The 26,407-nt window shown below is 44.7% G+C and overlaps 1 protein-coding gene across 1 annotated transcript; it reads left to right on the top strand.

Moving 5' to 3' along the window:
- The first annotated feature begins 10,288 nt into the window (after positions 1-10,288).
- Positions 10,289-23,519, top strand: LOC121540625 (tripartite motif-containing protein 16-like). The gene is made up of 6 exons (XM_045214173.1): positions 10,289-10,885; positions 11,311-11,406; positions 22,102-22,335; positions 22,428-22,587; positions 22,715-22,774; positions 23,011-23,519. The coding sequence occupies exons 1-6, from the start codon at positions 10,289-10,291 to the stop codon at positions 23,517-23,519; spliced, it is 1,656 nt and encodes a 551-aa protein (XP_045070108.1).
- Positions 23,520-26,407: the final 2,888 nt, after the last annotated feature.

Below are 26,407 nucleotides of genomic sequence, written 5' to 3'. Positions count from 1 at the left end.
TAGTTGGTTAGTTTTGGTAAATTTGCAAGTGGTTTTCGTGTGCTCTCGGCTGGGTGCCAAGCGGAATCCGTTAAACATGTCTCTTTTCGTAGACAAGTGTTTGTTTCTTAACAAACCTCAAGGTTACACAGGGGAGGGGTGGAACGCAGTGTTTGCTAGCACAGATAGTTTTGGGTGTTTCTAGTGTGGGGATGTAGGGCATAATGCTAGTGCAGACAAGCGCCACCAGCCGGCTGCGGGGGGCTAGGACTAGGCTGGACACAATACATTTTTAACACATTTTTCTGATAAAATTACTTCATTGCATCCGCCATGGAGCCCAGTTTCGTAATATTACCATATGTCCCAGATGCTTGCCGTAGGTTAGAAATAATAGGGCATGTTTCACCCTGCCAGCTCCTATTAGTTGTATTGAGCTCTGAGTGCTATACAGAAACTTTAACCCTACTAATAACCTATTTTAGCCTTAACCCTAATTCTAGGGTAGGGTAGCCTAGAACACATTTAGAAACTATTTAAGTAATAATATTGTTAGTAAATACCATTATAGTACTAAATAGGTTTTGATGAACAAAATAATCAAAATTCTATCGAAGCACTTTGCTGTTTTTTGTTATTAGTAATTTTTTTCTATTTATTATTGCAAGGCAGAACACTTGATAAAGTGTCATAATGTTGTCCGATGCGCTAACCTCAACCCTAGAAAACATGCATGATAAAAATCAACTTAATATCTCATATTTGGAGTAAATAGAAAAGAGGAGTGCATCTTCCAGCCCGCCAATAAATGACATAATGCAACCGTCGCGGTTAGCATATTTACCTCAACATGCCCCTCGCTTGCGTGAGAAGGCAGAGTGCTCGATGCTGGTTGATGAATTTGACAATGAATGTACTAGGAAAATACGTTTTTGTCGACCAGAGGTGACTGAATTAATGTTCAGGCTTGGAACTGCACCATTGACTTTGCTAAAGACAGGAATAGTGAGGGAACTCATTTGGGCTGGGCAGGGGTGTTGAATTCAATGCAGGGGTTCTGAATCAGTTCCATCACATGGAGAATTAAGTATCCCACCTCAAAGCAGTATTTGTTGGTGAAGGTGGTTGGGGGTAGGGTAAGCACAGCTCTCCTGGATCGTATCTATACATTCAAGAATCAGCAACAGGCTATTGAGGGCCTCCATTCTCCCAGTTGGGTTTTCAGACAATCATATTGCCATGGCTCAGTTCTCTGTTTCACCAGAGCCCAGGCAGGTGTCCTATTGGAAATTCATTGTAAAGCTCTTACAAGGTGCCACTTTTTGCTCAAACTTCCAAGGCTTTTGGGAGAGGTGGGGACAGCAGAAGGGGGAGTTTGAGTCTCTCAGTCAGTGGTGGGATGTAGGGAAAGCCCAGATTCAGGTTTTCTGTCAGCACTAAACAGCTTTTTTTCCTCTTCAGAGGCCAGGAGAGTACTGGGGGAGCTTGAGTGGTTCATTTATGAGGTGGAGGCTGAGTTGGTGGGGCAAAGTGGGGCTACAAGATAATTTATCTGAACTACTCAGGGACCTAGGGGCTTTCATTTCAGAGAAAGCAAAAGGATCACTTGTAAGAGCTAGTTTTTCCATGTTGAGGGAGATGGATGCTCCCAGCTCTTTTGGGTTGGAGAAACAGAGTGGGGAAACCAAGAAAATCCATTGTTTACATTTGTCTGATGGGCGGGTAACTTCTGTTGTGGGGAGATGAGGGAACCTGATGGGTGGGTAACTTCTGTTGTGGGGAGATGAGGGAGCCTGATGGGTGGGTAACTTCTGTTGTGGGGAGATGAGGGAGCCTGATGGGTGGGTAACTTCTGTTGTGGGGAGATGAGGGAGCCTGATGGGTGGGTAACTTCTGTTGTGGGGAGATGAGGGAGCCTGATGGGTGGGTAACTTCTGTTGTGGGGAGATGAGGGAGCCTGATGGGTGGGTAACTTCTGTTGTGGGGGAGATGAGGAGCCTGATGGGTGGGTAACTTCTGTTGTGGGGGAGATGAGGGAGCCTGATGGGTGGGTAACTTCTGTTGTGGGGGGAGATGAGGGAGCCTGATGGGTGGGTAACTTCTGTTGTGGGGAGATGAGGGAGCCTGATGGGTGGGTAACTTCTGTTGTGGGGGAGATGAGGGAGCCTGATGGGTGGGTAACTTCTGTTGTGGGGAGATGAGGGAGCCTGATGGGTGGGTAACTTCTGTTGTGGGGAGATGAGGGAGCCTGATGGGTGGGTAACTTCTGTTGTGGGGAGATGAGGGAGCCTGATGGGTGGGTAACTTCTGTTGTGGGGAGATGAGGGAGCCTGATGGGTGGGTAACTTCTGTTGTGGGGAGATGAGGGAGCCTGATGGGTGGGTAACTTCTGTTGTGGGGGAGATGAGGGAGCCTGATGGGTGGGTAACTTCTGTTGTGGGGGAGATGAGGGAGCCTGATGGGTGGGTAACTTCTGTTGTGGGGAGATGAGGGAGCCTGATGGGTGGGTAACTTCTGTTGTGGGGAGATGAGGGAGCCTGATGGGTGGGTAACTTCTGTTGTGGGGAGATGAGGGAGCCTGATGGGTGGGTAACTTCTGTTGTGGGGAGATGAGGAGCCTGATGGGTGGGTAACTTCTGTTGTGGGGAGATGAGGGAGCCTGATGGGTGGGTAACTTCTGTTGTGGGGAGATGAGGGAGCCTGATGGGTGGGTAACTTCTGTTGTGGGGGAGATGAGGGAGCCTGATGGGTGGGTAACTTCTGTTGTGGGGAGATGAGGGAGCCTGATGGGTGGGTAACTTCTGTTGTGGGGAGATGAGGGAGCCTGATGGGTGGGTAACTTCTGTTGTGGGGAGATGAGGGAGCCTGATGGGCGGGTAACTTCTGTTGTGGGGAGATGAGGGAGCCTGATGGGCGGGTAACTTCTGTTGTGGGGAGATGAGGGAGCCTGATGGGCGGGTAACTTCTGTTGTGGGGAGATGAGGGAGCCTGATGGGTGGGTAACTTCTGTTGTGGGGAGATGAGGGAGCCTGATGGGTGGGTAACTTCTGTTGTGGGGAGATGAGGGAGCCTGATGGGTGGGTAACTTCTGTTGTGGGGAGATGAGGAGCCTGATGGGTGGGTAACTTCTGTTGTGGGGAGATGAGGGAGCCTGATGGGTGGGTAACTTCTGTTGTGGGGAGATGAGGGAGCCTGATGGGTGGGTAACTTCTGTTGTGGGGAGATGAGGGAGCCTGATGGGTGGGTAACTTCTGTTGTGGGGAGATGAGGGAGCCTGATGGGTGGGTAACTTCTGTTGTGAGGAGATGAGGGAGGCTGATGGGTGGGTAACTTCTGTTGTGGGGGAGATGAGGGAGCCTGATGGGTGGGTAACTTCTGTTGTGAGGAGATGAGGGAGGCTGATGGGTGGGTAACTTCTGTTGTGGGGGAGATGAGGGAGGCTGATGGGTGGGTAAGGAGAGCTTAGGGAAACTGGGGCAAGAGTGAGGCTCTGTTATGTGGGGCATGGAGGGACAGGGCACCTCCGCAGCTTCCAGGGGGGTTGCAGTGGGGCTGTGAGTGGCTCAAGGGGGGGGGGGGCTGGGCCATGGGTATGGGAGGAGCCCATCTTCCACAACCCACTGATCCTGTTGAGGTCCACTCATTCAGCCACCCTGCAGGGACCTTTAATGGCATCAGGAGACTAGCAGACCTGCGGCTGCCGAAGCCAAACGTCTCTTAGGCTGCTGGAGAGAGTCATGGGGGAGGTCCAGGAGGCTCTGCCTGACCCAGTGAGTCTGGAGGACTTACTGACTTTTAACACTCTGAGCTTAGTGGGAGTGAAGGGGCATCAGTGGCAGGGGGTTGTGGGGGCTGAGAGCATGGCAGGGTATAGGTGGAGGGGCTCTATAAGCTCCCAGTGCTGGAAAGGTCAGGGGTCGTCCAGTGGAGGGTATTACATGGAGCCCTGGACACCAATAGCTGGTTGGCTCGGGTTGACCTGGGAGTTGGGGAGGGGTGTCCGTTTTCTGCAATGACAGACTGTTCATCATGTTTTTTCTGTGTTGCCAGGGTAATGCCATTACTGTTGACGCCTTAGGGTTGAGTTTGAGTTGTACAAAATGATCAACAGTGTGGAGATGTTTCAGGAGGTATGGGGGCTCAGGGGGGCTGTCTGTACGGCTGGAGAGGAGGGGTTGGATGGACGGTTGGAATGTGGTGCTGGTTGGTGTATTGTACTGTGGTGTTGGGTACTGGATAATGTGATTGTGTGGAGGTTGTGGTGTCACGCAATGTGCTTTTAGGGGTGGGGGTGTTAGTGTAATGAGGATGGCTCATTAAAGTAAGACAAGTCAGTCTCTCTCTCTCTCTCTCTTAACAGAGCTCTGCACAGGCAGCAGTGGTGTACAGTGATAAGATCTTTACTGAGCTGATCCGCTCCATTGAGAGAAGGCGCTCTGAGGTGAAGGAGCTGATCAGAGCCCAAGAGAAGGCACAAGTGAGTCAAGCTGAAGGACTCCTGGAGCAACTGGAGCAGGAGATAGCTGAGCTGAGGAAGAGAAGCACTGAGCTGGAGCAGCTCTCACACACAGAGGATCACATCCATTTCCTCCAGGTAACTCAACTGCCTTGATACATGTGATATGAAATTAAAACTCTCAATCATTTGGTTCTTCTCTCTCTCTCTCTCTCTCTCTCTCTCTCTCTCTCTCTCTCTCTCTCTCTCTCTCTCTCTCTCTCTCTCTCTCTCTCTCTCTCTCTCTCTCTCTCTCTCTCTGTCTCTCTGTCTCTCTGTCTCTCTGTCTCTCTGTCTCTCTGTCTCTCTGTCTCTCTGTCTCTCTGTCTCTCTCTCTGTCTCTCTGTCTCTGTCTCCAGAGTTATCAGTCTCTCTCCAGTACCAGTGTATCTTCAGACTTACCCAGCATCGTTGTCCGTCCTCTTCAGTACTTTGGAGATGTGAGTAAGACTGTGTCTGAACTGAGAGAGAAACTAGAAGACGTCCCTTAAAGGAGAATAGACCAAGATCTCCACTACAGGTGTGTTGAAAATAATAAGAACATCAACTTTAGACCATTGAAAGTTCCCTACTAGTCATATACATGTGGAATATGGTATGATGATAACATTCCCTCTCTCTGTGAATGTGTTTGTGTGTCTGTAGTGAATATAGTGGATGTTGTACTGCCTCCAGAGCCCAAGACCAGAGAACAGTTCTTACAATGTGAGTCTCTTTATTCTGAAGTAACTAACAGTCTCTTTTTACTGACACTCCTAACAATCCCTCTAGAAATATATAGCAATAGTAGATCTAATCAAAGACTGGGTATCTATCTGACTCCTCATATTTCTCTGATTTGATCTCTGCTGTGCTCTAATCAAAGACAGGGTAGATACAGTATCTGACTTCACTTATTGTTCTAACTCCCCTCATTGGTCTCTGCTCTGCTCTTCTCCCAGATTCCTGTCAGCTCACACTGGACCCAAACACAGCACACACACACCTCTTTCTGTCTGAAGGGAACAGAAAGGTGACACGTACAGGCCAAGAACAACCATATCCTGTTCATCCAGACAGATTCACAAACAACTTGATGGTTCTGTGTAGAGAGGGTCTGTCTGGACGCTGTTACTGGGAGGTGGAGTGGAGTGGGGTGTGTGTTTATACAGCAGTCTCATATAAAGACATCAGCAGAACAGGGACAGATGGTAGATTTGGACTCAATAACAAGTCCTGGAGTTTAGTGTGCTCTAGTGGTGGTTATTGTTTCAGACACAATAATGTTGGGACTAAAGTATCAGGCCCTCAGTCCTCCAGAGTAGGAGTGGACCTGGATCACAAGGCAGGTACTCTGTCCTTCTACAGTGTCTCTGACACAATGACCCTCCTCCACAGAGTCCAGACCACATTCACTCAGCCCCTCTATCCTGGGTTTTGGCTCAATAATGGTACTGCTGAGCTGGTTAAACTGTAGTAGGGTCCACATAGATACTAGTCATGCTGGTGTAGTCTATAGCTGAGCTGGTTAAACTGTAGTAGGGTCCACATAGATACTAGTCATGCTGGTGTAGTCTATAGCTGAGCTGGTTAAACTGTAGTAGGGTCCACATAGATACTAGTCATGCTGGTGTAGTCTATAGCTGAGCTGGTTAAACTGTAGTAGGGTCCACATAGATACTAGTCATGCTGGTGTAGTCTATAGCTGAGCTGGTTAAACTGTAGTAGGGTCCACATAGATACTAGTCATGCTGGTGTAGTCTATAGCTGAGCTGGTTAAACTGTAGTAGGGTCCACATAGATACTAGTCATGCTGGTGTAGTCTATAGCTGAGCTGGTTAAACTGTAGTAGGGTCCACATAGATACTAGTCATGCTGGTGTAGTCTATAGCTGAGCTGGTTAAACTGTAGTAGGGTCCACATAGATACTAGTCATGCTGGTGTAGTCTATAGCTGAGCTGGTTAAACTGTAGTAGGGTCCACATAGATACTAGTCATGCTGGTGTAGTCCTATAGCTGAGCTGGTTAAACCTGTAGTAGGGTCCACATAGATACTAGTCATGCTGGTGTAGTCTATAGCTGAGCTGGTTAAACTGTAGTAGGGTCCACATAGATACTAGTCATGCTGGTGTAGTCTATAGCTGAGCTGGTTAAACTGTAGTAGGGTCCACATAGATACTAGTCATGCCGGTGTAGTCTATAGCTGAGCTGGTTAAACTGTAGTAGGGTCCACATAGATACTAGTCATGCTGGTGTAGTCTATAGCTGAGCTGGTTAAACTGTAGTAGGGTCCACATAGATACTAGTCATGCTGGTGTAGTCTATAGCTGAGCTGGTTAAACTGTAGTAGGGTCCACATAGATACTAGTCATGCTGGTGGTGATGGTCCCCAGATGTGATGATTTATTCTGCTCTGTTTTTATGTACAATGATTTGATTGATTTGATCTTCAGAAGATGTTATGAATTACAATTCAATGCATTCATATTATTTGTAAGTGCAATGTTTTAATCTTATACATTCACATTAATCATGATGTATGCTGTTAATGTATGTTGGTTGTCATTCAGAACCATTGAAATGTTTTCTCAATTGGTTCTCTGTCTCAATGTCATTTTCCTCAGTATCATGGAACAGGTAGTGTTACTTACTTGCTAATTGAACTATATGGGGCGGTTTCCCGGACACAGATGAAGCCTAGTCCTAGACTAAAAAGCATGTTCAATGGAGATGTCCGGGAAACCGGCCCTAAGTTTGGCATCTTTTATTCTCCATTACTGCTCAGTCAAGCAACATTAAACCTGTCCAGCAGGTGGTGCTATTAACCCAACAATAAAAACAGCAGATATCTTGACTTGCCACTCAGTATATCAGTAATGTTCAGAATTGTACTTTAATATCATTGGAGATTGATGGTCTTTTTAATCCACTACCCAGAGTCAGGAACAGATGAAGTTAGGTCTGCTACTGTTCAGTTATTAAATATGATTCATGGTGATGGGAAATAAAAAATCCATCTAGTAGTAGTTTTCCTTTGCTATTTATTCCAAGGTGTGTCTTTAACTTGTAAATGGATTGTGTTGAAGCTGGCATGTGGTGTGGATGATAGAATAGAGTGAATAGAGGAGAGAAGAGAGGAGGAGAGGAGAACATCATATAGAAGACAGATAAGATAGAGAGACAATTCATACCCAGGGGAGTTACTGGCTCTGGCCCAAATAACACCCTGTTCCCTACGTAGTGCACTAGGCTACTTCTGATCAGATCTAAAGTAGTGCACTACATAGGGAATAGACATATAGAAGACATAGACATATCATTACATAGAGTATAGAAGACATAGACATATCATTACATACAGTATAGAACACCCTCTAGAAGACATAGACATATCATTACATACAGTATAGAACACCATATAGAAGACATAGACATATCATTACATACAGTATAGAACACCATATAGAAGACATAGACATATCATTACATACAGTATAGAACACCCTCTAGAAGACATAGACATATCATTACATACAGTATAGAACACCATATAGAAGACATAGACATATCATTACATACAGTATAGAACACCATCTAGAAGACATAGACATATCATTACATACAGTATAGAACACCATCTAGAAGACATAGACATATCATTACATACAGTATAGAACACCATCTAGAAGACATAGACATATCATTACATACAGTATAGAACACCATCTAGAAGACATAGACATATCATTACATAGAGTATAGAAGACATAGACATATCATTACATACAGTATAGAACACCCTCTAGAAGACATAGACATATCATTACATACAGTATAGAACACCATATAGAAGACATAGACGTATCATTACATACAGTATAGAACACCATATAGAAGACATAGACATATCATTACATACAGTATAGAACACCATCTAGACGTCATAGACATATCATTACATAGAGTATAGAACACCATTTGGAAGACATAGACATATCATTACATACAGTATAGAACACCATATAGAAGACATAGACATATCATTACATACAGTATAGAACACCATCTAGAAGACATAGACATATCACTACATACAGTATAGAACACCATATAGAAGACATAGACATATCAATACATACAGTATAGAACACCATCTAGAAGTCATAGACATATCATTACATACAGTATAGAACACCACATAGAAGACATAGACATATCATTACATACAGTATAGAACACCATATAGAAGACATAGACATATCATTACATAGAGTATAGAAGACATAGACATATCATTACATACAGTATAGAACACCATATAGAAGACATAAACATATCATTACATAGAGTATAGAAGACATAGACATATCATTACATACAGTATAGAACACCCTCTAGAAGACATAGACATATCATTACATACAGTATAGAACACCATCTAGACGTCATAGACATATCATTACATAGAGTATAGAACACCATATAGAAGACATAGACATATCATTACATACAGTATAGAACACCATATAGAAGACATAGACATATCATTACATACAGTATAGAACACCATCTAGAAGACATAGACATATCATTACATACAGTATAGAACACCATCTAGAAGACATAGACATATCATTACATACAGTATAGAACACCATATAGCAGACATAGACATATCATTACATACAGTATAGAACACCATCTAGAAGACATAGACATATCACTACATACAGTATAGAACACCATATAGAAGACATAGACATATCAATACATACAGTATAGAACACCATCTAGAAGTCATAGACATATCATTACATAGAGTATAGAACACCATATAGAAGACATAGACATATCATTACATACAGTATAGAACACCATCTAGAAGACATAGACATATCATTACATAGAGTATAGAACACCATATAGAAGACATAGACATATCATTACATAGAGTATAGAACACCATATAGAAGACATAGACATATCATTACATAGAGTATAGAACACCATATAGAAGACATAGACATATCATTACATAGAGTATATCATAGATGACATGTATAAATCCTTCCTTTATATTTCCTGTAACACTTTCCATTCCAGTAGCCTTATTACTGGCTAGGGTTACTGCTGCTAGTACAGTGGAAGAATGAGGCATCACAGTACTTTTACACCACTGTACTAACAGGAATAATTACACACCAATAAACACACTGTAATGTAAAGTGTTACATCATTCTCAATGATCAGTCAATACATACGGTATTCATTTCAGCTACAGTACATTGTATCCATTTCAAGTCCCCCCTCCCCCATTGTAGCTAATTATCTATAACACATTGTAGAGTTTTACAACCACGTATTAGTTATTATGGATGGTTATAGTTAGTGTCATAGCACGTAAGTTTAAGGCATTACACAATTCATTAAAATCATTATACATATGTACTTCATAGAAACTGGTACCCTTTATATATTCTAACCACTCTATTTAATGTATTCCATATTAAGGGCCCTAACCTAGGAACACAAATCTTTGTCTCTATTAACATTGTGTACAGTTTTCTCTCTCTCTCTCTCTCTCTCTCTCTCTCTCTCTCTCTCTCTCTCTCTCTCTCTCTCTCTCTCTCTCTGTCTCTCTCTCTCTCTCTCTCTCTCTCTCTCTCTCTCTCTCTCTCTCTCTCTCTCTCTCTCCCTCTAACCCCTCCCTCCCTCTAACCCCACCCCTCTGGCAGAACCAGGAAGTCCCTCCCCTCCACAAACTCTCTTCTGTGGAAACAAAACTGATCTGAGTCTCTGTGTCGTCTGTCTGTGTGAGAGTGAACAACCGTCCAAATGGCTCAGCACGGAGATCTGCTGGACCAGGACCAGTTCTGTTGTTCTGTCTGTCTGGATCTACTGAAGGAGCCGGTCACCATCCCCTGTGGACACAGTTACTGTAGGAGCTGTATTGACGGCTACTGGGATCAGGATGTTCTGAAAGGGGTCTATAGCTGTCCTCAGTGCAGAGAGACCTTCACTCCAAGGCCTAATCTGAGGAAAAATAACATGTTGGCTGAGGTGGTGGAGAAACTGAAGAAGACAGGACTCCAGGCTGCTCCCCCTCCTGCTCTGTGCTATGCTGGACCTGGAGATGTGGCGTGTGATTTCTGCACTGGGACCAGAAAGCAGAAAGCCCTCATGTCCTGTCTGGCGTGTCTGGCCTCTTACTGTGAGACTCACCTCCAACCTCACTATGAATCTCCTGCTTTCAAGAAGCACAAGCTGGTCAAAGCCACCGCACAACTACAGGAGAAGATCTGCTCTCATCATGACAAACTGCTGGAGGTTTACTGTCGTACCGGTCAGCAGTGTATCTGTCTGCTGTGTGTGATGGATGAACATAAAGGCCATGATACAGTGTCAGCTGCAGCAGAGAGGACTGAGAAACAGGTAAGACCAGAACTACTTGTTGGTGACTGTCTGATAAACAAAGAATTAAAGATACAGTGGGATCTGAGGCTGTTTGAATATGAGAGAATTCAAATGAAATATATCCACGGCAGAAGAAATATGAACACAAACTTTGGTGTATATTGAGTTTGCTCCAAATGTATCACAATTTTCTAAAGTCAAACACTATTATCATTCTGAATTCCCTTTTATGAGTCCAAAGTTCAGTTTCAACCCCTTGATACATGTACGCCTACCATAAAAACTATAATAATTAACATAGCAACATAGAAAATGTCATATGGTAAAGGGACTTCCTCAAGATTTTAGACCTTCCTCTCTATGGGCCCTATGTCACATTACTATACTATTGATCTACTGGACAAATAAAGCTTGATAGCTCATTGAAGAGTGATTCTCCACAGAGGCAGCTGGGGATGAGTCAGCAGAAGGTCCAGCAGAGATTCCAGGAGAGAGAGAAGGAGCTGAAGAAGCTCCAAAAAGCTGTGAAGTCTCTCAAGGTGAGTATTGTTGACCAGAGGATTTTACCTGTCTCCTCCAGTCATAGAGAGAGATAGGACCCCTCTCCAATCCCACTGACCCCACTATGTCTGGACCCCTTTCAGAGAATAGACTGCTTAATGTAACTGATGGGATATGAACCTGGGTCTTGATCATTACACCAAGAGGACATTCCCCATTGGGCCGTGGGCCGACACTGATTTTGAAGTTGCAGGCAGTGCTACCTCATCACATAACTTTAAGTAACCATGACTGACTCATGTCCCCTATACATACAGCGGCTTGCGGAAGTATTCTCCCCCTTGGCATTTTTCCTATTTTCTTGCCTTACAACCTGGAATTAAAATGGATTTTTTGGGGGGTTTGTATCATTTGATTTACACAACATGCCTAACACTTTGAAGATGCAAAATATTTTTTATTGTGAAACAAACAAGAAACAAGACAAAAAAACACAACACTTGAGCGTGCATAACTATTCACGTGCATAACTGCTCCTTCAGGGTTATCTTTGGTTTCTTTGTTGCCTCTCTGATTAATGCCCTCCTTGCCTGGTCTGTGAGTTTTGGTGGGCGGCCCTCTCTTGGCAGGTTTGTTGTGGTGCCATATTCTTTCAATATTTTAATAATGGATTTAATGGTGCTCCGTGGGATGTTGAAAGTTTCTGATATTTTTTTATAACCCAACCCTGATCTGTACTTCTCCACAACATTGTCCCTGACCTGTTTGGAGAGCTCCTTGGTCTTCATGGTGCCGCTTGCTTGATGGTGCCCCTTGCTTAGTGGTGTTGCAGACTCTTGGGCCTTTCAGAACAGGTGTACAGTGGGGGAAAAAGTATTTAGTCAGCCACCAATTGTGCAAGTTCTCCCACTTAAAAAGATGAGAGAGGCCTGTAATTTTCATCATAGGTACACGTCAACTATGACAGACAAAATGAGAGAAAAAAATCCAGAAAATCACATTGTAGGATTTTTAATGAATTTATTTGCAAATTTTGGTGGAAAATAAATATTTGGTCAATAACAAAAGTTTCTCAATACTTTGTTATATACCCTTTGTTGGCAATGACACAGGTCAAACGTTTTCTGTAAGTCTTCATAAGGTTTTCACACACTGTTGCTGGTATTTTGGCCCATTCCTCCATGCAGATCTCCTCTAGAGCAGTGAAGTTTTGGGGCTGTCGCTGGGCAACATGGACTTTCAACTCCCTCCAAAGATCTTCTATGGGGTTGAGATCTGGAGACTGGCTAGGACACTCCAGGACCTTGAAATGCTTCTTACGAAGCCACTCCTTCGTTGCCCGGGCGGTGTGTTTGGGATCATTGTCATGCTGAAAGACCCAGCCACGTTTCATCTTCAATGCCCTTGCTGATGGAAGGAGGTTTTCACTCAAAATCTCACGATACATGGCCCCATTCATTCTTTCCTTTACACGGATCAGTCGTCCTGGTCCCTTTGCAGAAAAAACAGCCCCAAAGCATGATGTTTCCACCCCCATGCTTCACAGTAGGTATGGTGTTCTTTGGATGCAACTCAGCATTCTTTGTCCTCCAAACACGACGAGTTGAGTTTTTACCAAAAAGTTATATTTTGGTTTCATCTGACCATATGACATTCTCCCAATCCTCTTCTGGATCATCCAAATGCACTCTAGCAAACTTCAGACGGGCCTGGACATGTACTGGCTTAAGCAGGGGGACACGTCTGGCACTGCAGGATTTGAGTCCCTGGCGGCGTAGTGTGTTACTGATGGTAGGCTTTGTTACTTTTGTCCCAGCTCTCTGCAGGTCATTCACTAGGTCCCCCTGTGTGGTTCTGGGATTTTTGCTCACCGTTCTTGTGATCATTTTGACCCCACGGGGTGAGATCTTGCGTGGAGCCCCAGATCGAGGGAGATTATCAGTGGTCTTGTATGTCTTCCATTTCCTAATAATTGCTCCCACAGTTGATTTCTTCAAACCAAGCTGCTTACCTATTGCAGATTCAGTCTTCCCAGCCTGGTGCAGGTCTACAATTTTGTTTCTGGTGTCCTTTGACAGCTCTTTGGTCTTGGCCATAGTGGAGTTTGGAGTGTGACTGTTTGAGGTTGTGGACAGGTGTCTTTTATACTGATAACAAGTTCAAACAGGTGCCATTAATACAGGTAACGAATGAAGGACAGAGGAGCCTCTTAAAGAAGAAGTTACAGGTCTGTTAGAGCCAGAAATCTTGCTTGTTTGTAGGTGACCAAATACTTATTTTCCACCATAATTTGCAAATAAAGTCATTAAAAATCCTACAATGTGATTTTCTGGAAAAAAAAATTCTCAATTTGTCTGTCATAGTTGACGTGTACCTATGATGAAAATTACAGTCCTCTCTCATCTTTTTAAGTGGGAGAACTTGCACAATTGGTGGCTGACTAAATACTTTTTTCCCCCACTGTATATATACTGAGATCATGTGACAGATCATGTGACACTTAGATTGCACACAGGTGGACTTTATTTAACTAATTATGTGACTTCTGAAGGTAATTGGTTGCACCAGATCTTATTTAGGGGCTTCATAGCAAAGGGGGTGAATACATATGCACACACCACTTTTCTGTTATTAATGTTTTTTAATTTTTTTGAAACAAGTTATTTTTGTCATTTCACTTCACCAATTTGGACTATTTTGTGTATGTCCATTTCATGAAATCCAAATAAAAATCAATTTAAGTTACAGGTTGTAATGCAACAAAATAGGAACAACGCCAAGGGGGATGAATACTTTTGCAAGGCACTCTCTCGCTCGCTCTCTTTCTCAATTCAATTCAATTCAAAGGGCTTTATTGGCATGGGAAACATATGTTTACATTGCCAAAGCAAGTGAAATAGATAATAAACAAAAGTGAAATAAACTATCATTTCACTCACAAAAGTTTTAAAGGAATAGACATTTCAAATGTTATAATTCAAGTGCAAACAGAGTGAGCCATTCGCCAGACTGAGTTCTGGAGGTGAAAGGGAAATGAATGAGGGAGAGTTAAGTGAGGTAGAAGGTGTGGTGAAGAGCTCAGAACCAGAGCCTGGCATCAATGGACATGATAAAGAAGAATCTGGTGCAGTAGGAGTTACATTGTTGGACAAAGTGGATCCATACCTTTTGGTAGATCCATTTGTGGTTTCAGGGTGGGTGGGAAAGGAGTTGGGTGCAGTTGAATCAGTGAAGGTAACCTGTAGTGGACTTGTGATATTTGTTTGTGTTTCTTCTGACCAGAGGGAGTGGGCGCTCCGTGTCACGCAACTTGGGTCAAGATCTGTTTCTTGCTTTTCTCTTAGGAACAGGACACCATTGAAAGGAGTGATTTCTGGGGTAGCGTTAAGTGTGGAGGTGGAGCAATTAAAGTTGAAGATTCCTGGTGTTTGTGATTCCCGCCGTTTGGTGCGACGCAGACCTGGTGGTGAGCGTGGTGAAACAGAGGAGTCACTGTCAGTCCTTTTGAGTTTTGACCCGACAAAGTCATGTTAGGATATATCAGTTATCCTGTTAGAGCTTTTGTGCCGAATCCACTGCACTGATTCAGGTGCAACGTTTATGGTCATGTTGCAGCAGTTTGTAGGAGGGGGATTCCAAGATGTGGGAAGTGTGCAGGAGGGCATGGGATAGAGGATTGTGTAGTTTCGATGGATAAAGTTGTGTGTCAACTGTAGGGATGCCCATGTGGCTGGGGATCGGAAGTGTCCGGTGCGAGAGAGGCAGGTTGTGGTGGCTTGAGTCGGAGTAGTGCAGAATGTGTCGTATGCTGAGGCAGTGAAGAAAGTAGTTGAGGATGGGTCAAGGGTGAGAGATCCTGAGAGGATCCCTGTGAGTAGTAGATCTGTGCCAGCACAGAGGGATAGGCCAACGAGTGATATATGCTTTAGGAAAGTTAGCTTCTTAGAGTTCATAGCAATGGTTATCAACTGTACCGCAGTAATGGAATGTAAATCCCAGAAAATAGATGTTGTGGTGGCAGCTGCAGAGAAGTATTTGGGCATACAAGATTAGACTTCAGAAGAGTTACAGGGTGTGTTGAGTGGTGGTGTCCCGTCCTCCCAGGCCGTTGGCATGGTGCAGGAGCAGATAGGGTCAAAGTAGTGGAATGGGGTAGTGGGTATTTGATGAGTGTAGGGTTAGTTGGAAGGGTGTTTTTTGTATCATTATAATTTCCCCTTTTCCCATTTTGTATCACAAAGTAAAATGGATTTATATTGTAGTCCAGTTGGGGGCGGTAATGCAACATATTGGATGCCAACCGCCGTTAAACTCCAAAGAAGAAGAACCGTTATATTATGGCTATGTACAGTGTTGTAACTATGTCTCTGTCTCTCTCATTCCATCACTTTTGCGGTAGTTGGTTGTGTGGGTCTCTGGTTATGAATAGGGTGCTGGCAGACAATTGTTGATGGATATTTATAGAGCTCTGATCAGGACGACAATTGATTACTGGTGTACAGTTTATGGAACAGAGGTAAAGACTTGGCTTCAGAAGCTGGACAGAATCCAGTATATAGCTTTAAGGATATGTATTGGTGCATTTAAATCAACATCTGTATGTGCCTTACTGGTGGAGGCAGGAGAGATGCCTTTGGATATACAGCGTAGAAAATGGTCATTATCTTATTGGGTTGAAAGGCTGTGAGGTTGAGCATCCCACTGCTACTGTTCTAGATGACTGTTGGGAATATACTAGTAGACAAGGCAGTGGTTTTGGTTGGACAGTTGGAAAGCTTGCTGATGAGAGTGGTTTGAGGGAGTTGGAGGTTGGCCCTTCTGTGGTGATAGGGATGTTCCTCCATGGTTGCTCCCAGACCCTGTTGTTGATCTAACCTTGGTAGAGAAAAGGAAAGATTGGTCAGAAGTCAGTGATATAGTGAAACTGGTTGACAATTACATTGGTAAAAGTTTTTATGCTTTTTTACCGCTTTTCATAGATGGATCCAAGGACCCAGATAGTGGGCTCACAGGAGCAGGCGTTTACGTTCCTGAATTTGATGTGCAGATATGTAGAAGACTAACAGATGAACTGTCAGTATACTCAGTTGAACTGTTGGTGATAATAGTTGCCCTCCAGTGGGTGGAGGACGTACAACCTGTTAGAATTATAGTATGGTCAGATTCTCTGTCTGTATTGAATAGTTTATCATCTGGTAAATCTAATAGGAGTGACCTGCTATTGGAGGTATTAATGTTATTATGGAGAATTGAGAGAATGGGTGTAGTAGTGAGATTCTGCTGGGTCCCAGCACATTCGGGTGTGGAAGGGAATGAAATTGTAGACCAGTTAGCTAAAAGAGCTTTGAAACGAGATATAATTGATATTAATGTTCCACTGGGTAGAGGTGAGGCCAAATGTAAGATCAGAGCCATTTTGATAGATGTGTGGCAGAAGAGATGGTACTCTGAGCACAAGGGCCGTCATTTATATGAATAGTTTACAGTTTTACAGAAAGGTCGATGGACCAAGATTCAAAGGTCAGATTAGGAAGGAAGAGGTGGTGTTTACTAGATTGTCCTTAGGACAGTGTACATTGAACTCGTCATTACATCTGGTTGGCAAGCATGTGAATGGTTTGTGTCTGGGGGGTACGGTCGATGAAACGGTGGAGCATGTGTTGTTATATTGTTGTAAGTATGTTGAAGAGAGGGAAAGTTTGAAGTGTAGGGTCATTGAGGTTGGACGGGGTTGGGGGGGGGTTTGGAAGGGATTTTGGGGATGGGGGAGGGTCTATTAGAAGTTAGTAGGGCTCTTCTTTATTTTCTCAGAAGTACTGAGTTAGGTAGGAGGATTTAGAAATGTTGGAAACCGTGATTGACCACACACTCCAGCACAGTAGGTGGCGGCATGCACCTTTAACGTTGGTTTGTGGACCGCCATTATATCATAGAAGAAGAAGAAGTTGGTTGTATGAGAGATTTGTGGTTTGTGAGGAGGGCTACTATTCTTTTTTCTTTTGGATCTTGCGTATTTTCTGAATTTATTTTCTGATGGTGGAGTTTTTTTTTATTGGTTTCCACTGTTTATCGTTTAGAGTTGAGGGGGGAGTAGGGGTAGTTTGTTAGGGCGGCGTGATGGCCTCAACCGAGTGGAGAAGAAACGCTGTCGCTTCGGGTCCGTTCCGGAGAAAGGTGTGGAGGAAGTTTTGCTCATGGTCGGCGAACAGGTTGGAGCGGAACATCTGCACTCTGCATCCAGAATGAACAAGGCGGTGGTTGGGTTAATGAAAAAGGTTTGTCTTGTTGTGAGGGGTGTGTTGGTGCAGATGTCGCCTCTTTCGATAAGAGTTGTGGTGGCTAATCTGCCTCCGTTTATTGCTTCCGAACAGACCGCAAGTAGTTGGTTAGTTTTGGTAAATTTGCAAGTGGTTTCCGTGTGCTCTCGGCTGGGTGCCAAGTGGAATCCCTTAAACATGTCTCTTTTCGTAGACAAGTGTTTGTTTCTTAACAAACCTCAAGGTTACACAGGGGAGGGTGGAACACAGGGTTTGGTAGCACAGATAGTTTTGGGTGTTTCTAGTGTGGGGATCATCAGTTATAGGCTACAAGCAGCAATATGATTGATAGGTAGGACAGGTATTGAACCCAAATAATCCCTACTCAGATGCGCTAACCTCAACCCTAGTAAACATGCATTATAAAAACCTTCTATATAAAATTATCTCATATTGGGAGTAAATAGCCTCTGAATAGAAAAGAAAAAACACTGCATCTTCCAGCCCACCAATAAATGACATAATGCAACCTTGGCGGTTAGCATATTTACCTCAACATGCCCCTCGCTTGCCTGAGAAGGCAGAGTGCTCGATGCTGGTTGATGAATTTGACAATTAATGTACTAGGAAAATACGTTCTTGTCGACCAGAGGTGACTGAATTAATGTTTAGGCTTATTGATAATCATTATAGTAATGAAGTATAATTTCAAAACATGAAAGTTGTCAAGTGGTGGTGGTACCAGGAAGGAGGAGAGTAGAGCAGGGTCAAGTGGTGGTGGTACCAGGAAGGAGGAGAGTAGAGCAGGGTCAAGTGGTGGTGGTACCAGGAGGGAGGAGAGTAGAGCAGGGTCAAGTGGTGGTGGTACCAGGAGGGAGGAGAGTAGAGCAGGGTCAAGTGGTGGTGGTACCAGGAGGGAGGAGAGTAGAGCAGGGTCAAGTGGTGGTGGTACCAGGAAGGAGGAGAGTAGAGCAGGGTCAAGTGGTGGTGGTACCAGGAAGGAGGAGAGTAGAGCAGGGTCAAGTGGTGGTGGTACCAGGAAGGAGGAGAGTAGAGCAGGGTCAAGTGGTGGTGCGCAGGCCGTGGAGAAAGCGGTGGTGGGGAGGGTTGCAGCTGGGCTACATGAGCTGAGGCAGGTTTCTGTAGTAACAGAGACTCCGCTGGGCGAAGGCAAATATTGCCTGTCATTGGGGAAGAGGCTCTGATCAGGGGGGAAGTGCAGGGGGGCAGAGACTGGGGAGGAGGAGGACGGTACCGTGCCAATGGAGGAGGAGGAAGAGGGGGGAGGTGAGTCTGCGGGAGCGGAGGACAAGGCGTCTCGTTTTCAGACGGCTCATTGGATCCAGAGCTGACAGACAGTCAGGCTGAGGGCCCAGTTTATACGGTGAGAGAACTTTCTAGTTTCCTGATGGAGACTAAAGGGGAAAAATAAGGTTCTGCTGGAGTCTTATTTTATTGATCCTGGAAGGTTTATAAGGTCAGTACAACACGTGATGAAGAATGAGGGGTTTAGTGTCCTCTCACCCAGGAAGCGGTATAGGCTGAGAAAATGGGTCATGGGTTCTTAAGGGCATGTCTTCAGAATCTGCTTAAATTGATGTTTTTTTCTGGCATGGCGGCTTTATGGGCTTCTCTACTGGTTTCTGATTGTGGTGATTTCCCTCCCACCTCTTATGGAGATTTCACGGTTAGACTTCCTTAACATGAACGGCGGCAAAGACTGGGGAATATGTAAACCAAAAACATTTAAATGCCATGGCAGAAATCTTAGTGCAGGGGTGGCAAAAGAGGTGTGTAAGGGTAGGTTGTTAGTGTTTAGAGCCCAAATAATGACCTTGTCTTTGCTTTCATGAATGTGTCTGCACCTGGTCCTCTGTAGCTCAGCTGGTAGAGCACGGCGCTTGTAACGCCAGGGTAGTGGGTTCGATCCCCGGGACCACCCATACACAAAAAAAATAAAATAAAAAAAATATATATATATATATGCACGCATGACTGTAAGTCGCTTTGGATAAAAGCGTCTGCAAAATGGCATATTATATTATATTATAGTACAGGGCTCAGTTCTCTGTTACACCAGAGGGGTTGGAAAAACAGAGTGGGGAAACCAAGAAAATCCCTTGTTTTACGTTTGTCTGATGGGCGAGTAACTTCTGTTGTGGGGAGATGAGGGAGCCTGATGGGCGGGTAACTTCTGTTGTGGGGGAGAGGAGGGAGCCTGATGGGTGGGTAACTTCTGTTGTGGGGAGATGAGGGAGCCTGATGGGTGGGTAACTTCTGTTGTGGGGAGATGAGGGAGCCTGATGGGTGGGTAACTTCTGTTGTGGGGAGATGAGGGAGCAGGCTGTGGAGTTGTACTTATAGAGCCAGAACTCTGTGGTCCTCTGTAGCTCAGCTGGTAGAGCATGGCGCTTGTAATGCCAGGGTAGTGGGTTCGATCCCCGGGACCACCCATATGTAAAAATGTATGCACATGACTGTAAGTCGCTTTGGATAAAAGCGTCTGCTAAATGGCATATTATTATTATTATTATTATTATCCTGGGTTTTCTCAGGTTCTGCTCACAGACCTTTCCAAACTCTCTCTGTCACAGATAAATCAAATAGACATTTCCCTGGCCTTTCACAAACTCTCAGCTGCCGTCTCTCAGACAGTCTGCCTCAGATTTTTTTTTTAAAGGTCTGGGAAGTTATTGGACAGAACGTGTGTTGTGTGAGTGCGTCGGGGTGGGGGAGCTGTCGCTAAGCTGTAGACGGGAGGCTTTGAATCTCCTGCCCAAAAAGGGGATTTGAGCGACATAAAGAACTGGAGGCCTGTGGCATTGCTCTGTTTGGACTATAAGATGGACGGGAAACTGTGTATCAGGACCCCTAATCACAGACAATCGGTTCATAATCAGGAGAAAGCCTTTGATAGGGTGGACCATGATTATCTGTTCAATGTGTAGTTTTGGTTGTGGGGAGAATTTTGTGGCCTGTGTTCAAATGCTGTACGCTGGGGCTTCATGTATGGTCAAGGTGGGGAGGGCTCAGTAGGCCAGTCTGGGTAGGGAGGGGCATTCACCAGGGATGCCCTCTGTCAGGGCAGCTATACACTCTTGTTATTGAGCCCTTTCTGGGCCTGCTACGCAGGAGGCTACAGGGAGTGTGGGAGCCAGGCATAGGGTTGGGGACAGGCATAGCAGTGTCAGCATACGCTGATGACGTCTGTGTTGGTTAGGGATGAGCAGAACCTACAGGCCCTGGAGAATAGTTTGAGGGTGTACGAGGGGGCGTCTTCTGCTTAGGTAAACTGGGGCAAGAGTGAGGCTCTGTTATGTGGGGCATGGAGGGACAGGGCACCTCCGCAGCTTCCAGGGGGTTGCAGTGGGGCTGTGAGTGGCTCAAGATGCTTGGGGTGTATCTGGGCTCGGAGGGTTGGGATAGGAAGAACTGGGAAGGAGTGTCACAAGCGGTGGTGTGGAGGCTGACGAAGTGGGAGGTGGCTCATCTCCCAAGTGGCATACAGAGGGGCGGTGCTGATCATCAACAACTTGGTGGCATCCTCTCTATGGCTTAAATTGGCCATTCTCAACGCCCCGGTGGTCTGCTTGTGGACCTGCAGCGCAAGTTAGTAAACATTTTCTGGTCAGGGTGGCAGCGTTCTGACTCAGCAGCACAGAGGCTACTGTACCGTACGGAGGTGGGCTGGAGGGAACCAGCATGTGCTCTGTTGAGGAGGGCTGGTGGTTTGGGGCTGGATCAGCAGATCTTCATCATGCGGCAGGAGAGACTCAATACAGCAGGGGTCTCTGATTTCTATGCTGCAGTACTGAGGGCTGGAGCAGCCTGAGGAGGGGCCACCACCGTTTCCACCACTGCAAGTGACAGCAGAGACTGGGGACTGGCAGGAGAGTCTGGAGGACTTACTGACTTTTAACACTCTGAGCTTAGTGGGAGTGAAGGGGCATCAGTGGCAGGGGGTTGTGGGGGCTGAGAGCATGGCAGGGTATAGGTGGAGGGTGCTCTATAAGCTCCCAGTGCTGGAAAGGTCAGGGGTCGTCCAGTGGAGGGTATTACATGGAGCCCTGGACACCAATAGCTGGTTGGCTCGGGTTGACCTGGGAGTTGGGGAGGGGTGTCCGTTTTCTGCAATGACAGACTGTTCATCATGTTTTTTCTGTGTTGCCAGGGTAATGCCATTACTGTTGACGCCTTAGGGTTGAGTTTGAGTTGTACAAAATGATCAACAGTGTGGAGATGTTTCAGGAGGTATGGGGGCTCAGGGGGGCTGTCTGTACGGCTGGAGAGGAGGTTGGATGGACGGTTGGAATGTGGTGCTGGTTGGTGTATTGTACTGTGGTGTTGGGTACTGGATAATGTGATTGTGTGGAGGTTGTGGTGGCAGGCAATGTGCTTTTAGGGGTGGGGGTGTTAGTGTAATGAGGATGGCTCATTAAAGTAAGACAAGTCAGTCTCTCTCTCTCTCTCTAACAGCGCTCTGCACAGGCAGCAGTGGAGGACAGTGATAAGATCTTTACTGAGCTGATCCGCTCCATTGAGAGAAGGCGCTCTGAGGTGAAGGAGCTGATCAGAGCCCAAGAGAAGGCTCAAGTGAGTCAAGCTGAAGGACTCCTGGAGCAACTGGAGCAGGAGATAGCTGAGCTGAGGAAGAGAAGCACTGAGCTGGAGCAGCTCTCACACACAGAGGATCACATCCATTTCCTCCAGGTAACTCAACTGCCTTGATACATGTGATATGAAATTAAAACTCAATGTGAAACTCTCAATCATTTGGTTCTGTTCTCTCTCTCTCTCTCCAGAGTTATCAGTCTCTCTCCAGTACCAGTGTATCTTCAGACTTACCCAGCATCGTTGTCCGTCCTCTTCATTACTTTGGAGATGTGAGTAAGACTGTGTCTGAACTGAGAGAGAAACTAGAAGACGTCCTTAAAGGAGAATGGACCAAGATCTCCACTACAGGTGTGTTGAAAATAATAAGAACATCAACTTTAGACCATTGAAAGTTCCCTACTAGTCATATACATGTGGAATATGGTATGATGATAACATTCCCTCTCTCTCTGTGAATGTGTTTGTGTGTCTGTAGTGAATATAGTGGATGTTGTACTGCCTCCAGAGCCCAAGACCAGAGAACAGTTCTTACAATGTGAGTCTCTTTATTCTGAAGTAACTAACAGTCTCTTTTTACTGACACTCCTAACAATCCCTCTAGAAATATATAGCAATAGTAGATCTAATCAAAGACTGGGTATCTATCTGACTCCTCATATTTCTCTGATTTGATCTCTGCTGTGCTCTAATCAAAGACAGGGTAGATACAGTATCTGACTTAACTTATTGTTCTAACTCCCCTCATTGGTCTCTGCTCTGCTCTTCTCCCAGATTCCTGTCAGCTCACACTGGACCCAAACACAGCACACACACGCCTCTCTCTGTCTGAAGGGAACAGAAAGGTGACCTATACAGGCCAAGACCAACCATATCCTGTTCATCCAGACAGATTCACCAACGACTACCAGGTTCTGTGTAGAGAGGGTCTGTCTGGACGCTGTTACTGGGAGGTGGAGTGGAGTGGGTTGTGTATTACAGCAGTCTCATATAAAGACATCAGCAGAACAGGGACAGATGGTCCATTTGGACTCAATAACAAGTCCTGGAGTTTCCACTACTATAGTGATGGTTATTGGTTCAGACACAATAGTGTTAGGACTAAAGTATCAGGCCCTCAGTCCTCCAGAGTAGGAGTGGACCTGGATCACAAGGCAGGTACTCTGTCCTTCTACAGTGTCTCTGACACAATGACCCTCCTCCACAGAGTCCAGACCACATTCACTCAGCCCCTCTATCCTGGGTTTTGTCTCAATGGTACTGCTGAGCTGGTTAAACTGTAGTAGGGTCCACATAGATACTAGTCATGCTGGTGTAGTCTATATTTGAGCTGGTTAAACTGTAGTAGGGTCCACATAGATACCAGTCATGCTGGTGTAGTCTATAGCTGAGCTGGTTAAACTGTAGTAGGGTCCACATAGATACTAGTCATGCTGGTGTAGTCTATAGCTGAGCTGGTTAAACTGTAGTAGGGTTCACATAGATACTAGTCATGCTGGTGTAGTCTATAGCTGAGCTGGTTAAACTGTAGTAGGGTCCACATAGATACTAGTCATGCTGGTGTAGTCTATAGCTGAGCTGGTTAAACTGTAGTAGGGTCCACATAGATACTAGTCATGCTGGTGTAGTCTATAGCTGAGCTGGTTAAACTGTAGTAGTGTCCACATAGATACTAGTCATGCTGGTGTAGTCTATAGCTGAGCTGGTTAAACTGTAGTAGGGTCCACATAGATACTAGTCATGCTGGTGTAGTCTATAGCTGAGCTGGTTAAACTGTAGTAGGGTCCACATAGATACTAGTCATGTTGGTGTAGTCTATAGCTGAGCTGGTTAAACTGTAGTAGGGTCCACATAGATACTAGTCATGCTGGTGTAGTCTATAGCTGAGCTGGTTAAACTGTATTAGGGTCCACATAGATACTAGTCATGCTGGTGTAGTCTATAGCTGAGCTGGTTAAACTGTAGTGGGGTCCACATAGATACTAGTCATGCTGGTGTAGTCTATAGCTGAGCTGGTTAAACTGTAGTAGGGTCCACATAGATACTAGTCATGCTGGTGTAGTCTATAGCTGAGCTGGTTAAACTGTAGTAGGGGTCCACATAGATACTAGTCATGCTGGTGTAGTCTATAGCTGAGCTGGTTAAACTGTAGTAGGGTCCACATAGATACTAGTCATGCTGGTGTAGTCTATAGCTGAGCTGGTTAAACTGTAGTAGGGTCCACATAGATACTAGTCATGCTGGTGTAGTCTATAGCTGAGCTGGTTAAACTGTAGTAGGGTCCACATAGATACTAGTCATGCTGGTGGTGATGGTCCCCAGATGTGATGATTCATTCTGCTCTGTTTTTATGTACAATGATTTGATTGATTTGATCTTCAGAAGATGTTGTGAATTACAATTCAATGCATTCATATTTTTTTAAGTGCAATGTTTTAATCTTATACATTTACATTAATCATGATGTATGCTGTTAATGTATGTTGGTTTGCATTCAGAACCATTGAAATGTTTTCTCAATTGGTTCTCTGTCTCAATGTAATTTTCCTCAGTATCATGGAACAGGTAGTGTTACTTACTTGCTAATTGAACTATATGGGCCGGTTTCCCGGACACAGATGAAGCCTAGTCCTAGACTAAAAAGCATGTTCAATGGAGATGTCCGGGAAACCGACCCTAAATTTGGCATCTTTTATTCTCCCATCCTGCTCAGTCAAGCAACATTAAACCTGTCCAGCAGGTGGTGCTATTAACCCAACAATAAAAACAGCAGATATCTTGACTTGTCACTCAGTATATCAGTAATGTTCAGAATTGTACTTTAATATCATTGGAGATTGATGGTCTTTTTAATCCACTACCCAGAGTCAGGAACAGATGAAGTTAGGTCTGCTACTGTTCAGTTATTAAATATGATTCATGGTGATGGGAAATAAAAAATACATCTAGTAGTAGTTTTCCTTTGCTATTTATCCCAAGGTGTGTCTTTAACTTGTAAATGGATTGTGTTGAAGCTGGCATGTGGTGTGGATGATAGAATAGAGTGAATAGAGGAGAGAAGAGAGGAGGAGAGGAGAACATAATATAGAAGACAGATAAGATAGAGAGAGAATTCATACCCAGGGGAGTTACTGACTCTGTCCCAAATCTCTCCCTGTTCCCTACGTAGTGCACTAGGCTTCTTCTGACCAGATCTAAAGTAGTCTTCTAGATTTTACATGTTTTCTCCCTGTCGTTAGAAAATGACAATATGGTAATGACTTTAGTGGTTTCCTCCCCCCTTTGTTTTTATTGGTTGTGTGTTATGTGTGTTGTTGTGTTAGGTTTTTCCCCCTGTGTTCCTAATGGAAAATCCATTAACAATGAATCACAAACAAATTATATTCCAGTTGTGTTTAGACAACTTAATGGCTGACATCCCCCAGTTCTGTTAAGACCCATTGAACTGGGTCACATTCTAAATGGTCACTTGTATTGATAGTCCATACTGGGCCTAACTGGGGTTAACCATACTGGAGGGTTTCTTTCTGCACACATATTCCCTCATCTCCAGAACTTTACCTGATGTCCCTCTCTCTCTCTCTCTCTCTCTCTCTCTCTCTCTCTCTCTCTCTCTCTCTCTCTCTCTTCTCTCTCTCTCTGTCTCTGTCTCTGTCTCTGTCTCTGTCTCTGTCTCTGTCTCTGTCTCTGTCTCTGTCTCTGTCTCTGTCTCTGTCTCTGTCTCTGTCTCTGTCTCTCTCTCTCTCTCCCATCAAACCGTATAGAAAGCAGCCAACCTCAATATGGTTCCATTCCTGTAGTTATCAGGACACATGAGGTGTGGAACTATTATCTCCTTTCTAAGTGTGAACTTGTCCACTTCCCTTCATGGATTTAAAAGGAAATGACTGGTATATGTAAACTCCCTCTACCCCATGCCAACACCAATCCAATGCTGTACAATTAATTCCATAGCTTAACAACATACATCACTCACACACACACTCACACAGACACACCTATTCACTTGGGCCTTCTCCCTCATGCCCTGCTGACATCCATGCAGGCCCACATTGACCTTGTGACCTCTGGAGCTCCATGCATCTTGTTCTACACTCCCTGCCTAGTAAAACCCTTTCTCCCATGGGCCTGAGAGTACAGCTCATTTGAGACCATTTTGGAAAAGATTTTC

Source organism: Coregonus clupeaformis, unplaced genomic scaffold, assembly GCF_020615455.1.
Source record: "Coregonus clupeaformis isolate EN_2021a unplaced genomic scaffold, ASM2061545v1 scaf0209, whole genome shotgun sequence".
Taxonomy (NCBI): Eukaryota; Metazoa; Chordata; class Actinopteri; order Salmoniformes; family Salmonidae; genus Coregonus; species Coregonus clupeaformis.
Note: the sequence above shows the minus strand (reverse complement) of the source record. Positions and strands in the feature narration are given on the sequence as shown.

Excerpts from the sequence above, each read along its gene's own strand:
- LOC121540625 (XM_045214173.1), top strand. The coding sequence starts at position 10,289 with ATGGCTCAGCACGGAGATCTGCTGGACCAGGACCAGTTCTGTTGTTCT. Across the intron at positions 22,336-22,427 it reads ATCACATCCATTTCCTCCAG|AGTTATCAGTCTCTCTCCAG; the intron begins GTAACTCAACTG and ends CTCTCTCTCCAG. Across the intron at positions 22,775-23,010 it reads CAGAGAACAGTTCTTACAAT|ATTCCTGTCAGCTCACACTG; the intron begins GTGAGTCTCTTT and ends CTCTTCTCCCAG.